Source organism: Gopherus flavomarginatus, chromosome 1 (assembly GCF_025201925.1).
Source record: "Gopherus flavomarginatus isolate rGopFla2 chromosome 1, rGopFla2.mat.asm, whole genome shotgun sequence".
Lineage (NCBI taxonomy): Eukaryota > Metazoa > Chordata > Testudines > Testudinidae > Gopherus > Gopherus flavomarginatus.
The window spans coordinates 271423777-271441262 of NC_066617.1; the positions used below are offsets into that span (position 1 = coordinate 271423777).

The window sequence follows — 17486 nt, forward strand, 5'->3', positions numbered from 1 at the left end:
AGAACTTTGCTCTCATCCAAGAGAATTTCCACACTAAAAAATCTACTCCATATGGACCAAGTTCAGTTGATGGTTCAAAGAACATAATGCAAATCCAAGGGATCCTGGGGATTCTGGCCCCCCTGGACTTCCTTCAGGAAAGTGTGAATAAGGGCTTTCAGCCCAGCACCATCGCTAGCCAGATATCAGCCCTAAATAGTGTGATACTCACAGGATCCTCAGATTCCTTGGCAGAACCATCAGGTATCCAGATTTCTCAGAGCAATCAGACTGACCAGACCAGCAGTCAGACCAATTTTCCCTAAGTGGAACCTACCACTGGTATTTGAAAGCCATAACTACCTATTCTTTGAGACTGACTTCCTTCAGTCCACCTATGGCCACAGTACCTGATGAAGAAGCATTGACACACTGGAAGTCAGAAGAGCACTCAAAACTTATGTCAAGCATGCAAAATTCACAAGATCTGGCTCCCTGTTTGTTTCCTTTCATCCTGAGGTGCCAAAGGCTATATTGTATCCAAGCTGCCTCTTGCTGGATTAATCAGACTGTGCATTGCTGAGGTGTTCAAGCTGTCTGGCACACTTGTTCCCAGATGCAATAAAGGGGCATTCTACAAGATCCATGGCAACCTCACAGGCTGAAAGAGCAAGCACTTCCAGTGCACTGAACCGTGGAGTAGCCACATTTTCATTAACTAATGCCTCTATCAGACACTATAAGGTGGACTTTCTGTCTCCGCAGAGGCATCCTTTGGCAGGCAGGTACTGCAGGCAGTGGTCCAGACAAAACCTGCCCGTTCGAGCAGTTCCAGAAAAGGTGGTGAGGGAGGGGTGTCTCTCCTTTTCTTTTGTTCACTTTTCTATCTCTTCCTTCTCCTATTCATGGCTTGCTACGTCCCATACATATCAGAATTGTGGGAGATGCTGGGCTGCAGAATGCAGAATTTCTCACCTGATAATTTCCTTTCTGCTAGCAGCATCTCCCACAGTTCTACCCACCTTGGATGGCTTCACAGCCAAGGATCAGCATTTTATTTGTATAGTTACCATGTAGGCAGTGGCCTACTGTCCATAGTTAGTTATCCCAGAAATTATTGTTACTAATCATTTTCCAAGAGTTTTTCACAGCTTTGGAATGAATCATCTGGCAGTCAGGAGAAAGGGGCATGGCTGGCATAGTTTTGAACCACCTCCAGAAACTTCAGACGGGAGAGGAATAGCCCAGAATTGTGGAAGATGCTGAAGCAGAAAGGAAATATAGCATCTTGTTCTCGGGAGGAGATCAGTGTCTCAGGTCTTTGTCAGATGCCTTCTTAATATCATGGTCCCACAGCCAGTTTATCTTTGACATGTTTTAAAATCTGGTTACTGTGTAGCCCCATAACTGAGATTCAGTTGAGTTTTGGGCATAAAATTGAAATTCATCTTCTTTATGTCTTCAGAATGTAATACATCTTTCTTAAAATTACAGCACTTTCTCTGAATCCAAAATAAATTTTGAGGGCAAGTGGAAAGGACAAACAAATGTATACTCTGCTTTCTGCTGCTTTCATGGTGCAAAGCATCTGTAAATTTACTTTAACAGGTCAGTATGCTCTGGCTTCTTTGTGCTGCTCCATATTGGCTAAAAGCAGCCAGAACATGCATGTGAATCTGACCCTGAAAGTTAGAATGAGTGGGAGACCCAAACAACCATAAGTCTGCACTACAGTGACACCAGTAGGTGAGAAGGTTGCATTCTAATGTTCCTTTTAAAAGTCAGTTAATCTAAGACACAAGCATTAAATTGTTTATCATAAGGATAAGATTATGTCACAGTAACCGTGAAATTTTGCCATTTACATGGACCCATATGCCACACATTAAGTTTGTTAGTTTGTGTTAATCTAGTCCCATTTCAAAGCAGACTAGAACAAAGTAAACTAACAAACTGTTATTGTGTAGCAGAAGGGCCACAAGGTTACCCTGATCATAGCGTGAAATTATTTATTTTTTCCACAGTAATTCATAATTTTACCATGACACAATAATATCCAGAATCATAAATATATAGTTATTGCATGATGTCACTATAGGGCACTATAGGGCACTGTTATATGCGTTATATGGGTGCACTGTTGTGCATTTGATGCTTCAACATGTTTGTATTTCTTTTACATTTAACCTTAACTCTGAATTTTCAGGGTTTATAATGCTTGGGTTTGAGATAATTGCAATATCCTTAATTTTACCCTAAATTACTGATATTTGTTCTCAACCTTAATTCTATCTATCCATGTCCTTTTTGTTTTTGAATATATTAACGTAATATTACCAGTTATTTAAATCTATTATTTTAAATATGTTTAATGCTGCTATTTTTTAAGACTTTACCTTTGCACTTCAATGTGTGATTATGTTAATTAAATTATTTGAATACCAAATACTGAACACACACATAATTGTCCTGCGGTTGGAAAAGTGAAAAAAACTACATATAAAATATCAGAGGGGTAGTAGCGGTGTTAGTCTGGATCTGTAAAAGCAGCAGAGAGTCCTGTGGCTCCTTATAGACTAACAGACGTTTTGGAGCATGAGCTTTCGTGGATGAATACCCACTTCATCGGATGCATAACATATAAAATATTATCCACTGTTTAATGTAAACCTCTGTCAAAGTCCTTATTTTTCTTGAACTTCCTCTAATGCAGAAAGTCTCTTACAATTTTTGGCTACATGATTTAGCAGCATTAGTTTTAAAATATTTGTATTTAATTATGTATCATAAATATAAAGCAACAATTCATTTGAAATTTCTACAGGCTATGGCCATTCAGATGCAGATGTTCTTCACCAGTCCTTACTTGAAGCAAACATTGCCACTGAAGTTTGCCTTACCACTCTGGATACTTTATCTTTATTCACAATGGCATTTAAGGTTTGTTCTTAACACAGTTTTGATAGATTATTTGATTTATGGCATTTTAAATAATTATTCTCTAGAAAAATACTAAAAAAAGTTCTCATATTGACCTATGCTACTAACAACATCTGTATTAAAACTGTACAAAGCAGGTAATTCTTAATCGTGCCATTCAATAGCTAATAACCTTTACTGTTGAAAGTATAATCAAGTCTCATTTGCTAGTATTAATAGTATGCTTTGAACTCAACTAGTTGTCATTCAATCCTGCAGTTTCTCTAGTAACTTCCACGGAAGTCAGTATGAGTTTTGCCCGATGAAGGGCTATAGAACTGGACCTTAAGTGTTTTAAACTCAAAAATAGAAAACTGCTAGTAAACAGATCAGTTTAAATAATGTATCGTCTTAGTTTATTTTTACACCCTCAGAGGGGAAGTATAAGCAGGGTAAAGTGAGCAAGACCTCTTATTGGTCAGCACCATTCCATAGGGCCCTTTTCTTCCTCCCCTACCTTTTCCCTCTCCAAACCCATTGCATATAGGTCACTGTCTTGTTAGTCTTTTGACATAGCTGTCCTTTAAGGTTTTTATGGGACTGATAAAGAAACACTGCAGTAAAGGCCTTACTAGTTTTGGTTGCTTGGTTTCCGTCTTGTTTTTGTGCCCACCCTTTTCATATTTGAGTTACCAATTAAGTATTTAAGACCGCAGTAACATATGCGTACTATCATGTTATAATTCTGTTATGGATTCATCCAGGGCCGGTGCAAGGATGTTTCGCACCCTAGGCAAAACTTTCACCTTGCGCCATCCCCAAGCCCCCACCCCAAGCACCCCCTCTGCAGCAGCTCCCCACCCTCTGCCCTGAAACACCCCTCCCAACTCACCCCTGCTGCGCCGCCTCCCCGAGCACGCAGTCGCTGCTTCACTTCTCCTGCCTCCCAGGCTTGCGGCGCCAATCAGCTTAGGTGCCGCAAGCCTGGCAGGCAGGAGAAGTGAAGCAGCCATGGCGTGCTCGGGGAGGAGGCGGAGCAGGGGTGAGCTGGGGCAGGGTGTTCCCCTGTGTGCCGCCCCCCCCCCCTTACTTGCTGCAGGCAGCCCTCTCCGCGCTCCCCTGCCCCAGCTCCCTCCACCTAAATGCCAGCAGCGACCAGGGCGGTCGAAGATCTGGCCACCGCGGTCGCTACTGAAGAAAATGCCGCCTGCCAAATCCTAGCACTCTAGGCGACCACGTAGGTCGCCTAAATGGTTGCATCGGCCCTGGATTCATCACTTTGGCTACAGATTAAGATTACTAAAGGTATTGGAGTATTAGCTGTTTAGATTTGCTTGTAGTTTTTAATATGCTTCAGTAGTACTATATGTGAGAGGGTTTTTTAAATAGCATCCTTGAAATGTAGCTGAAGCTAAGTTGTTTGTGTTTTGTTTTTTTGCACAATTTATATCACTTCTTGAATGAGCATTAAGAAAACCCTAAATTGTCAATATCAATTTTAAGAACCAACTACTGACTGATCATGGACATAATCCACTGATGAAAAAGGTTTTTGATGTGTACCTCTGCTTCCTTCAAAAAAATCAGTCTGAAACAGCACTGAAAACTGTCTTCATTGCTTTAAGGACACTAATTTTTAAGGTAAGTCATTCGAAAATAAAAATATTAATCTTCAATTATTTGTCTTTTTTTTATGCTTCCCGCAGTGATTTGTATCCAGTTATACAAGTAATATAATATCTTATTTCTCAAACTGAAATTGGATTTAAAAGGAAAAAAAACTGTAGCATTGCAGATCATGATTCCGCAGCCCATCTTACATACCTGTTTCCCCTAGAATTAATGCAGTACATTTGTTTTATTTTTTATCTTTTGTTATGTCTCCATTGCTACTTTTATTCTATGTAACTGTTAATATTCAATCATTTTGAAATACTTTTTCAAGTACCATTTTATGACACTATATCATACTTTACTGAAATCCAAATATTATTTTTTCTGCATTCCTTTTATCCACTGACTTCTATCAAGAAGTCATGAAGTGTGACTAGCATTATTTTTTTCTTTATGAATTTATAATGTATTGTTTGATGACTACACGGTCCTCGGGATGTTGGAATTGTTTTCTCTGAATGTTTGTTTATTTTACTGACGTTAGTCTTGACAGAATTTTTCTCTGATTCATTCTTTCCTCAGTTTCCTTCTGCATTTTATGAAGGTAGAGCTGACATGTGTGCTGCATTGTGTTATGAAATTTTGAAATGCTGTAATTCCAAACTGAGCTCAATTCGTACTGAAGCTTCACAACTGTTGTATTTCTTAATGAGAAACAACTTTGATTACACAGGGAAGAAGTCTTTTGTAAGGACACATCTGCAAGTTAGTATAATTATTTGCTTATCATTCGCTTTCATGACTTTAAGATCTATTGCTCTTCTAAGCTTAAAAATTGTTGTATAATAAGCTGTGTTCTCTTTTCATGTGTAAAATCTTTGGGTTGTATCGTATATTTTTAAAACTGACCCCCAGTTGACTCTCTCTGTCGGGGGAGGTGGGGAAACAGTTGAAAATCTGTGAAATATAAATTATGTGCATTTCTAATTTAATATGGTTAACTGTTTTTGAACTAATATTGAGTTGTTTATACAATTATTAGGGGTGAGGAGGAGTTATGTAGGTGAAGCAAGAAGAGACATTAGTGGTAAAGCAGCTCTGTGTGGGGTTTTTTTGTAATTGCGAAAACAACTGTAAAAGATCATGTTTGTGACGGGTTGTCACCCTGGGGTGTAACCTAGAACTGGGGTACCACCAAGCCCTTTGACTCACCAGCCTGGGCTCCCTCTCACACTGTGCTGCTGTGATAAGCTAGCTGTAGCCTGCTCCCAGTCCTACACTCCCACCAGCATTCTCACAGGCAGGGACACACCCAGCTGCAGTTACATGCAGGCTCTGACCAGCCACTGCATGAATCAACAATAGAGAGGCTACAGCTAAAATAATCCCCAGCACCCCAGCCTAAGACCCTAGAGCTGTACCATCTTGCTCTGGTCAAAACTCCGACCAGTATGGATTTATTACTTGGTTTCCCCATCCCTGGATGTGGAGAGGAATATGCAACAAGTCTGTGTTAACCAAGCTGAGATTTTTCCCCAGACACTTCACTCAAAGGCACACTGGTTTAGATAAAACAAAAAACAAGTTTATTAACTGCAAAAAGATAGATTTTAAGTTATTATAAGTGATAGCAAACAGATCAAAGCAGACTACCTAGCAAATAAACAAAACCACAAACTAAGCCTAAGACACTAGATAGATTGGATATTAATTAGCAATTTCTCGCCCTAGCTTATGATACAAGCAGTCCACCAGGTTTCCATACGCAGGCTAGAAATCCCTTTAGCCTGGGACCAACAATTCCCCCAACTCAGTCTTTGTTCCTCAATTTTCCCGGAGTTCTCTTGTGTGTGGTGTGAGGCCCCTAAATGGTGTCACACTCCAGCTTATGTAGTTTTACCATATGGCGGGAACCCTTTGTTCCAAATTCAGTTCCCAGCCCAGTTTCTGGAAAAATACAAGTACCCAAAGTGGAGTTCAGTATCATGTAGTCTGGTCAGATGCCCTTGCTGATGCATAGCAGCCATTACTTACAGGCCAGCTGAAAGGAAGGCTTTTACAGGAGGGCTAAGCCCTTTCATAGTCCATTGTCTTCACTGATGGGCCTTTACCCTGTCTAGCTTCTTCATTGTTGTACCTGAAAGGCTAGCTGTGGATGTTACTCAGAGTAAGCCCATTTGGAATACAGATGCATAGTCAATATTTATAACTTCAGATAGAAAGATGATACATGCACACAAATAGGATAATCATATTTAGCAAATCTTAACTTTTCTAGTGACAACTCACATGGCCCACAAAATGCATCATAATCATGTCATAATTACATCATAATCATAACAACTATGAAGAATATGGGCTGCAGTGTCACAATGTTAAAATAACTTAGTCTGATAAATTTATATCTGAAGGCTGACAGGCCCAAAACGTAATCAATCTGTCATCTTCCTAGGTCTCCCCTTCTTTTTCTCTTCTCTTCCCCATCAATCCTCCAAACTAAGAGCTTTGAAACAGTATTAAAAGAATCCACTTCTCTGCTTGGGTGACCTAAGCTCTAAGTTTGTTGCAGTTATTGACATGCAGGTTCATCTCATGTGAGCATAATGTATGCATATCACACAATACTTCTGTCACCTTTGGGAGGCAAAAATCTTGCAGAAAAGTTCCAGCTTACAACCAAATAATTTGATGTAAAGGTAGCAATGCAAATCTGTTTACTGTAGTAAAATAGCAATAAAAGACTGGGCTGTCTAATTGTTGTTGCTAGAAAATGTCATGTCATAATTTGTCAGTCCCTTGGTTAGAATGCTCCCATAAGTATAAATCCATAGTCCAGAGGTTTGAGCAGGAAAGAGGCAAAATGGAGATGTTTCCAGGGCCTTATATAGCTTCTTCCCATTGTTCTCACTATGGAAAATTACAGGTAAGAAAATGAAGTTTGGAATCATATGGGCAAGTCACATGTCTATGCATGATTTCGCTTAGTCATAGTAGAGGCCATCACAGGAAAGTCCATTAAGTGTAGATGGGTGTCTCTCATGGTCCATTGTGAGTTTAGTGTTCCTTGATAAGCCATTTAACTTGAATAGTCCCTTCAAGATGTGCAGGCTAACTACCTTGTGGATGTTACCACATGAGCAAACATTTGAAATACTGGTACATAGTTAATATTAATAACTTTAGATACAAAAATGATACATACATAAAAATAGCACAATCATATTCAGGAAATCATAACCTTTCCATAGACACCTTACTTGACACACTTTTTGTAAAAGATTTGTTGCAATTATGTAATAGTGGTAGCAACAATGATCTACATGGTCATATTTTAATCAGATAATGTCAGACCTATGTACGGCAGAATCCTCTGTCTCGAGACTGACTGTTGGGTTATAAGAAGGAAGGAAGGAGGGCTGCCACCAACAGAGCTGCTTGTAGAAGCTGTGTGTGGTGGCAGAGAAGGAGCAGTCTTGGACTGTGATAGAGTTCTGGGGCTTATGTAGTTTGGGACCAAGGCACTGAGAGTTTCTGCTGTTTCTGTGGTCTACATGGGTCTGTTTCTAGACCAGAGGATTCTACCGTTGCTCACTGAATGCTGGTCCTTATATGTATTCTTCCGTGGGTACGCGTGCGCGCCATGCACCTGAGTCCAGAGAATTCTTACAAGCAGTGTCTGCTGGTCAACACCTGCCCCCTTACTCTCATGCTCTGCATCAAGAGTATAACAGGAAGGTTGGACCCAACTGTCTCTCCAGTTTCTTCCCCCCACACCTCCTGCGTGGCGCCTGCCTGGCGCTGTATAAGGGGAGCTGTGCACTCCCCCTACCCTCAGTTCCTTTTTGCCAGACAATTCCAACAGAGGGGAAGGAGGGTGGGATGTGGAATAGACATGAGCAACGCATCTTGAAGAACACTAGTTATGGAAAAGGTAACTGTATTTTCTCCTTCGAGTGATTGCTCATGTGTATTCCACAATAGGTGATTCCAAGCTATATCTGTTGGAGGTTGAGGGGATGATCGCTGGTCCCTGGTCTAGGGGATGATCGCATAGTGCGAGGTGAATGTGCGAACTGAAGACTACACGGCGGCCCTACAAATGTCCTGGATGGGAGCTACAAAGGTAGCTGATGAGGCCTGTGTCAGAATCAAGTGTGCCCTCACAATGAGTGGCGAGGGAACACCCGCCAGTTCATAACAGGAATGGACGCACAAAGCGATCCAATTGGACAGCTTCTGAGTAGAAATTGGCTGGCCCCTAACATGCTCAGCTGAGGCGACGAACAGTTGCGAGGACTTTCTGAATGGCTTAGTTGGCTCGAGGTAGAAAGTCAGAGCTTACCGCACGTCACGTGTGTGGAGACAGCGCTCCTCCCTGGACGCGGGAGGCTTGGGGCAGAGGACCAGTAGAAAAATGTCCTGACCCATGTGGTAAGCGGAGACTACCTTCAGGAGGAATGTGGGGTGTGGGCGGAGCTGGACCTTGTCCTTATGAAAGACCATATACGGCGGCTCGGAGGTCACAGCCCTGAGCTCCAAGACTCGCCTGGCTGACATTATTGCAACCAGGAAGGCCACCTTCCACAAAAGGTGAGACCAGGGGCACGTGGCCAGTGGTTCAAACTGGGTCCCCATGGGACGAGCCAACTCCAGGTTTAGGTCCCACTGTGGGACTAGGGGTCTAGAATACGGAAGAAGACAGTCCAAACCCCTAAGTAACCGACCAGTCATGGCATGAGAAAATGTGTGCCCTTGCACCGGCGGATGGAAGGCCGATATGGCTGCCAGGTTCACCCTGACTGACGAAGGTCCTGGGTCCTCCAGTGGAGGAGGTAATCAAGGATAAGCTGGATCAGGGCGGTCACTGGGGAGACGCCCTGGTCCGCCACCCACCTAGGAAATTGGGACCACTTCGCCAAATAAGCATGGTGAGTGGAAGACCATCTACTTTTGAGGAAGACGCGTTGAACCTGGTCCGAGCACGTCTGTTCCTCTCCACCTAACCACTGAGCAGCCACGCCGTGAGGTGAAGAGCTGCAAGGTTGGGCTGGAGGAGGCGGCCCTGGTCCTGAGAGAGCAGGTCCAGGTGGAGCAGTAATGGCCACGGCAGAGCTACTGTCAGACCCGCAAGGGTACCATACCAATGCTTCCTGGGCCATGTTGGGCAATCAGGAGGACCTGGGCCTTGTCCGACTTTATCTTCCTCAGGACCCTGCCGATTAGGGGGAACGGGGGAAAGGTGTGGAGAAGCCAGCCTGACCAGGACAGGAGAAAGGCATTGGAGATAGCGCCCTTCCCTAGGATCCCCCAGAGCAGAACTGGGGGCATTGCCGGTTCTGCTGAGTCTTGATTAGGTCCACTTGGGGAGTTCTCCAGCTTCAGAAGAGCCGGTGGGCCACTTCCAGGTGGAGGACCACTCGTGTTGCGAGGAAACAGTCTCCCTTGTTATCAGGATCAGCCTTAACCAGGGAGACTCTACCACCAGTGGGAATCAAGGACTCTAGAAGAAGTCTCTCTCCTATCCCATCCACTTGTCATGGTTTTCCCAACAGCATCATAGATGGAGCCAGATCCAACCTTTTCATTGTCTGGAGAGTTGGATGTACTGGGGGAACCAGCTTCACCTCCACCTAAAGAGATACGCCCAGACAGAAGATTGAGAGCTTTCTTGAACCAGCCTCGGCCAGACTAACAGGGACCTCCTCCTCAGGACTGGTGTACCCAATGCCGAGAGAGAGAGGGACTTTTGATCCCTCACATTGGCCTTATTGGGGTCCATGGGGCCCTTATGCATGGTACCTGGAATCTGTGCAATCCAACAGAGAATTTTACCACCCCCCTCCTCCAAGGTGTCAACGAGAATCTTCCCTTTAGCCCATGGAAGGAGAAAGACTAATGAGATCAGCTGGTACCACTGGCACTAACAGGGTATCATCCTCATCACCGAATGAAGTGGTTGCTCCAGCCTCACTGTTTCCCCCAAACAGTCATAGACAATCTCAAGACCTGTTACGGAGAGTAGCAGAAGAGCTCCAAATCTCCTTAAAGGAAGTCCAGGATTTTCAACACAAGCGTCTGAGATATCCTACAGCCTACAGGATCCATCAGATTACACTGCAGGTAAATGAAGGCATACTAGAATGGACAAGAGCTATATGGCACACTCTCTGGTTACCTGTGCCCCTATCCCCAAGAGGGCAGGAAAACAATATTTTGTCCTGACTAAAGGAGCAGACTTCTTGTTCATTAACCGGGCACCACCTAAGTCACCCTTTGAACCACTAACTACATGTTCCATATCTCACCTGTCAGTGAAGGTCAGATAGGTGAACTTGGGACCCTGTTGGCCAATCCACAAAACACAGTATTCCATGAGGACAAAGTCTCACTCCAGCTATACCCAAAGTTCACTCCTAAGATTGTTTAGAAATTCACGTAAACCAGTCAATGCATTAACCTGTGTTTTTCTTGAACCCCTATGCTTATAGCCAGGAGAGGAGATTTTATTCCCTCGACATGCGATAAGCATTGGCATTTTACCCACTAAGAATGAAACTGATCAGAAAGTCACCTAGACTGTTCATTGCCATAGCAGAATGAATTTGACGACAAGCTGTATCCTCTCAGAAAAGTTTATCTCTGGCTGTGTCCTACTCTGTTATCAGTTAACAACTTCCTCGCCCACATGGACAAGGACTCACTCTATGAGGGCACAGACATACTCAGTAGCATTGCTTCAAGGAGTGACCCTGCTTGAGATTTGCAGGGCAGTTTTATGGAGTTCAATCCACACATCAAGATATTACGCCTTGATCCAAGACTCCTCTGTTGACGCTTTCTTTAGGACAGTGGTTCTCCAAGCACTGTACTACCTGCATCTTTGCACTCTTTTTTCCTCTGAGTACTGCTTGTCAGTCAGCAACAATAGAATACACACAGGACCAACACTCAAAGAAGAAAGAAAAGATGCTTACCTTATTGTAACAGGTTCTTTGAAATGTGTGGTCCCTATCTTTATCCCACTATCCACTCTCCTTTCCCTCTGCTTTGGATCACATCAGGATTCACAATAGAGAAGGAACTGGAGAGACAGTTGGTCCACCCTGCTCCTTATGGCCTCAGTTCAGAGAACACGGAGTTAGGTGCCAACCAGCAAAAACTGCTTGCAAGAATTCTCCAACTCCTGGCTTATGGAACTTATGCATATCCACAGTGGAATGCAGATGGGGGGACCATGTATCTCGAAGAACTGTAGTTACAATACAGTAACTCCTTTATGAGAAGATATGTTTGCAGTAAGTTCAAATTGTCTATTTGTCATTACTTGTAAGATTTTGACATTTTACTGTTAAGTTATATCATATTAGAAAAAATTGTCAATTAAAAAGAACACATGCCTACCTTCTGAACTACAAATCTTTTAGAGATACTTGCAGGATGTAAACATACATTTACTAGATGTTTTTTCTTGTCAAGGTTATTATTTCAGTAAGTCAGTTGATCGCTGATGTCGTTGGAATTGGAGGAACTAGATTTCAGCAATCTCTTTCCATCATTAACAACTGTGCCAACAGTGACAGACTTATTAAGGTTAGTACTGACTTTTTTCATACTGCATAAAGGCTTCCAGAGAGTTTGTTTGAAAATAGTTCCCTAGCATCTTCTAATAGTCTATAGCTTAGATTATGAAAGGAATAAAAAATACACAATTCTTAAACTTTTTTAAAATTTATTTTAGCATACTACATTCTCTTCTGACGTAAAGGATTTGACAAAGCGGATTCGGACAGTCTTAATGGCTACAGCTCAAATGAAGGAGCACGAGAATGATCCAGAAATGCTTGTGGATCTCCAGTACAGTTTGGCAAAGTCTTATGCCAGCACGCCTGAACTCAGGAAGACGTGGCTAGACAGCATGGCAAGAATTCATGTTAAAAATGGGGATCTTTCTGAGGTAGCAGATGAAAAGCAAAATATTTTAGCTGCTTAATCAATGTGCTTGTTTTTCCCTCAGCATTTCCCATGCTAGATAACCATTGTGTTAATAGCTGTCATAGCTTTCCGTGCTGCTCATAAAAATTAGTGAATTGCTATGGTCTCTGACTCTCTGTGTAATACATGTGTAAAACTGTCATAGCATGATGTAATATTAAGGCAGGAATGTTCTGCATGAGCTACAGGAGGCATGCTCTCTAGTTAGAAATGCCCCTCACTTATCAATATCTTAGAGCCTTAATGTAATTGAAGCCTTCCAACAACTGCTATTTGTTTGTTTCTAAATTAGTTGTTCGTAATTCTAGTTTTGAGTGTTTGCAGAAAATGTATGTAATTAAAATAAATGTCACTGATTTTTTTCCACAACAAAATGCTATCTGATACCACCATTCTCTCGTGAAAATATGTATTTCTAGTATGTTAGGAAAAAACAATTGAATATGTATTGATCAGTGTAAATGAATATATTTAATTAGCATATAGAATGTGTTTCAGCTCTTTCTTTGTTCAGTGACACAAAATGATCATCTCTGAATGTTCACTTGTGTCCATTTCATGTTAGGTGTGCATGCACTGCATGCACAGTCATCTGAGATTTTTCCCCTCTGTGGTATCCATCGGGCCAGCTCCAGTGCCCTCTGGTGCCATGCGCTCATGTGCTGGTATAAGGGGCCTGACCAGCTCTGTGTACCCTCTCACTTCCTTCCTACCACCCATGACAGTCACTGGAACAGCAACTCCTGCTTTGGCAGTGGTCTTACTTGAGTCCTTTTCCTTTGTTTCTCTATCTCAGTTCTTTATTTTCTCAGTTTGGACTGTTGTAGTTTAGCTGTATATAGTTAGTTGGCATGTCTCACCCTGTTAGCGGAGTTTCATCTGCTCCCAGGGTTGGGGCATGCCTTGGTCTCCAGATTTCAAGCCCAGTGCCTCCTGCAGCAAACCCATGCCTGTGAGTGACCCATGCTCCAGTTGTCTGAAGTGCCTCAGAGATAACTCATATCAGGAACCCCTGCCAGATCTGTCTGGACTTCAAGCCCCGTACAAAGGACAGGGAGACAAGGCTGAAGTCCCTCTTGATGAAGGCAGCAGTCCATCCCTCATCAGAGCCGAGCCAGTCCAACTCAGCAACCAGTACCTCCTCATCAGTGTGGAGTGCACCTCCTGCCGTGAGAGTGCCTCAGCACTGTACTTCTTCACTGGTGCTGAAGAAAAAACATACGATGCAGCTGGCCAAGGGGGGATGTTCCCCAACTGTAAAGAGAATCAAGCATGGGAAGTGCAGTGGAGTGTGACCTGAGTCTGGCCACTCTTCTGCCACTGCTCCATGGGTGGCAGTGTTGACTCCACCTCGTAGGCAGGCTCTGTTGAGTCCAGTCCCTGGTCATCCTTCGGCACTGGAAGAGCAGTGCAGCACCAGCAGGATCACAGTGCAGCCTACCCGGGATGTGGCCAAGGACCTGCTGGCACTGTCAGTATCGCTGTTGCTGAGAGTACAAGAGTCAGCGGTGTCAGTGGCGGGAAGTAGAAGGGAGCATGTGGTCCTGGGCTCCCATTTGGTACCGGCCTCATCAGTACCATCTAGAGGGAAACAGTCCCTGCTTGCCTTGATGCAGGTCTTCCCACCTCAGCACCATTCCCAAGCACTGATGGGTACCACCCACAATGATCTTTGGAGAAAAGTTTGTCATAGGAGTCAGAAGCAGAGTCATATTGCCAATCGAGGAACCATTGCCAGTTTCCACCTTGCCAGCCCTATCAGTTAGTGGATCAGGACACAGGGGTACTGTTGAGTACTTGGCACAGTGGGCACTGGTCTGTGCAGATGCAGTGGCCATTTTGGAACCTATGGGGGTTTCCCCTGATGCCAGGCCCTCTTCCAGATGCTGTACTCCATAGTCTCAGAAAGAAGAGTGCCCCTGTGCCTATGACCTGGATTCTGGTACTGTGCCTCAAAACCTAGATCTATGGGACCCGATCAGTGCAGAAGGAGAGGAAGAGGACCCTCTGCTGGTGCAGGCCTCTTCCTCCTCCTCCTCCTCCTTGGATGAGGCAGTGTCTGTGGCGCATGTATCCCCCCTTGTGACAGCTTTGAAAAGAATGGCTTTGAATTTTGGGCTGGAAGTGGAGGTAGTCAAAAAATCCTCCCACAGCCTGGTCGATACCTTGACTGCTGCGGGCTCATCAAAGGTGGCCCACCCTCTCAATGAGGCCATGATGGGACCGGTTAAAGCCCTTGGCAAGCCCCATCCTCCTCACCTCCTATGGCAAAAAGGACCAAAAAGATGTACTTTGTTCCCACTCAAGGCTACAAGTACTTGTACTTCTTTCCCCCTCAAGAGTCCCTGTTGCTATTGGTGGCCAATAAGGGGGACAGACAGTATCAGCAAGAAGCGACTCTAAAGCAGAGGATGCAGCGAGACTAGACCTATTTGGCAGAAAGGTTTATTATGCAGCAGGTGTACAGCTCTGCATCTCCAACCAGCAGGCATTGCTGGGGAGATACGATTTTAACTTTTGGGAATCGATAATGAAGTTCAAGGGCTCTCTTCCCCAGAACTCAAGATAGGAGTTCTCCACACTGGTGAAGGAAGGGATGTCTGTGACTGGGGTCTCCCTACAGGTTCGGTACAGGCCTCCCGGCAGATACGGTTGCTAGATCCATGGCTTCTGCAGTGATCGTGCGTATATGCTCTTGGCTCCAGTCCTCAGGTCTGCCAACAGAGGTTCAACAGTCTATCCAAGACCTTCTGTTTGAAGGTACTTCTCCCTTCTCTGAACAAACAGATGTGAAGGTTTGCAGCTTGAAGGATTCTAGAGCCACTCTCAAATCCCTGGGTCTCTGCTCCGGCGCCTTTGAGGAAACACTTCAGGCCTCAACAACTGGTTTGCTTCTCACATCACTAGCTGTTTAAGAAGCGAAATGGGTTATAAATGCAGACAACTGCCCCAACTTGCTTCAACCGGGCCCTCACAGATACTCAGGAGGCTCCAAGCAGATCTTTTGATGGGGTGCCCAAGGGAGTTATACCAGTTCTTGTACCAGATCCTGCCCCTATTTTTTTTTTCAGACCATGTCTCTGGCTTCAGCCTTGTGTGGTCCCTCATCACCTCAGACTGCTGGACGCTGATAATGGTGGAGGAAGATTACACTCTCCAGTTTGTTTCTATCCCTCCCTTCCCCATCCCTCTTCAGGGACCCTTCTCACAGGTTTCAGCCCACGAGCTGCAAGCCTTCCTCTGGATAGGGGCCGTGCGGGAGATACCTCAGAGCTTGAGAGGAAAAGGGTTCTACTCCTGTTATTTCCTAATCCCCAAGGCCAAAGGGGGTCTCAGATACATCCTAGACCTGCGTTTCCTTACACTTATCTCAAGAAACTGAAGTTCCGCATGATCTCCCTAGCCTCCATTATTCCTTCCCTGGATTCAGGTGATTGGTGCACCACGCTCAATTGAAGACATCTATTATCACCTCTCCATATTTCGGGCCACAGAAGATTTCTCAGGTTTGTCATGAACCAGATCCATTACCTGTCGACAGCCCCTCAGGTATTCATGAAATGCATGACAGAAGGCAAATGGTGCAATTCTACCCTAACCTCGACAACTGACTGGTCAAGGGGCGATCCAGGGCCCAGGTGAGAGCCAGCATCAGTCTGATCCAAGCTACCGTCCCAGCACTGGGCCTGCTGATAAACGAGCAGAAGTCAACCTTCATCCCCATTCAGAGGATAGAGTTTATTGGTATGGTGCTTGATTCCACCCGGGCCAGAGCCTTCCTCCCAGAGGCATGCTTCCAGATAATGTCAAAACAACATTAACCCTGAGGACCCCAGAATTCCTGCTATTCTGGATTTTCTGCATGGTGGTGTGGACGAGGATCTTCAGCCTAGTATGTAGTATGCAAGTGTCAGCCATAAGTAGTGTCTTGAAAACTGGGTGCTTGAATTCTTCAGCAGATCTTCAAATCTCAAGTTCTCAAGAGCAATCAGACTGACTAGACCCACAGTTCAGATTCTTCTTTCCTAAATGGGACCTCACATTATGCTAAAAGCCCTGACTGCCCAACCCTTTGAACACATGATATCAGTCATATCTTTCTGTGTATCCATTAAAACCTGTTTTCTGGTCACTATCATGTCTTCAAAATAAGTCTCTGGGATTGCAGCTTTATTCATGCAGGAATCACATTGTGTATTAGATGATGATGGGTGGTATTGAGGACTTCAGAGTCTTTCTTACCAAAGGTAAGCTTCTTTTTCAGTGCCTCACAGGTCTGTCCAAAGCCACACATACTACAGAAAAGCTATAGCATAATTTGTTCATAGAGCCTAAAGATATATATCTGGCACGCTTAACAAGAAGGTCAGGCTCTTTGTTTGTCCCCTTTCACCCAAAGTACCAAAGACTTGGGGCATCCAAATTATTTTTTGCTGGATCGCTAAAGTTAAGCATCATAGAGTCATATAAGGCATCAGGTGAACCTGCTCCTGATGGAATCAAGACACACTCCATGGGTCTATGGCAAGATTGTGGACAGAAAGAGAGCTTGTGCCTTCACTGAAAAAATCCATAGGGCAGCAATTTGGTCATCTCCTACCTTTTATGAGACACTATAAAACAGTATAGACTTTCTGTCCTTTGTAGAGTCCTCCTTTGGCTGTAAAGTGCTTCATGAGGTGATTCAGAAAGAAATACCTTGTCATTTTGATATTTAATTTCATGGGGAGTCTTTTCCTATCTATTTTTCTTTATCCTTCTCTATTTATTTTCACTGCTCATTTCTTTCCATCCATCTCAGAAGTGTGGGAGATGCTTGGCTGCAGAATGGGAAATTTCTTATCTGATAACTTCCTTTCTGCTAGCAGCATGCCTCACAGTCCTAATCTCTCTGTATGGCTTATTACCCAAGTAATTAAATTGAATTTTATATTTACAGTTTGTAGGCCAGATAGCCTACTGTCCATAGCTTATGATTAGCA

General features: G+C 43.8%; 1 protein-coding gene across 17 annotated transcripts in view; it reads left to right on the top strand.

Annotated features, from left to right (window-relative positions):
* DOCK9 (dedicator of cytokinesis 9) overlaps positions 1-17486 on the top strand; it is a 347564-nt gene that overhangs the window by 272324 nt on the left and 57754 nt on the right. For 15 of the 17 annotated variants that reach the window (XM_050946627.1, XM_050946636.1, XM_050946657.1 and 12 more), the window contains 5 exons: positions 2804-2919; positions 4402-4539; positions 5095-5277; positions 11989-12102; positions 12251-12466. In XM_050946627.1, the coding sequence (XP_050802584.1) occupies positions 2804-2919; positions 4402-4539; positions 5095-5277; positions 11989-12102; positions 12251-12466 (767 nt within the window). Of the gene's footprint in view, positions 1-2803; positions 2920-4401; positions 4540-5094; positions 5278-11988; positions 12103-12250; positions 12467-17486 lie in introns of those variants that run through there. The other 2 variants (XM_050946717.1, XM_050946719.1) reach the window with 1 other exon arrangement.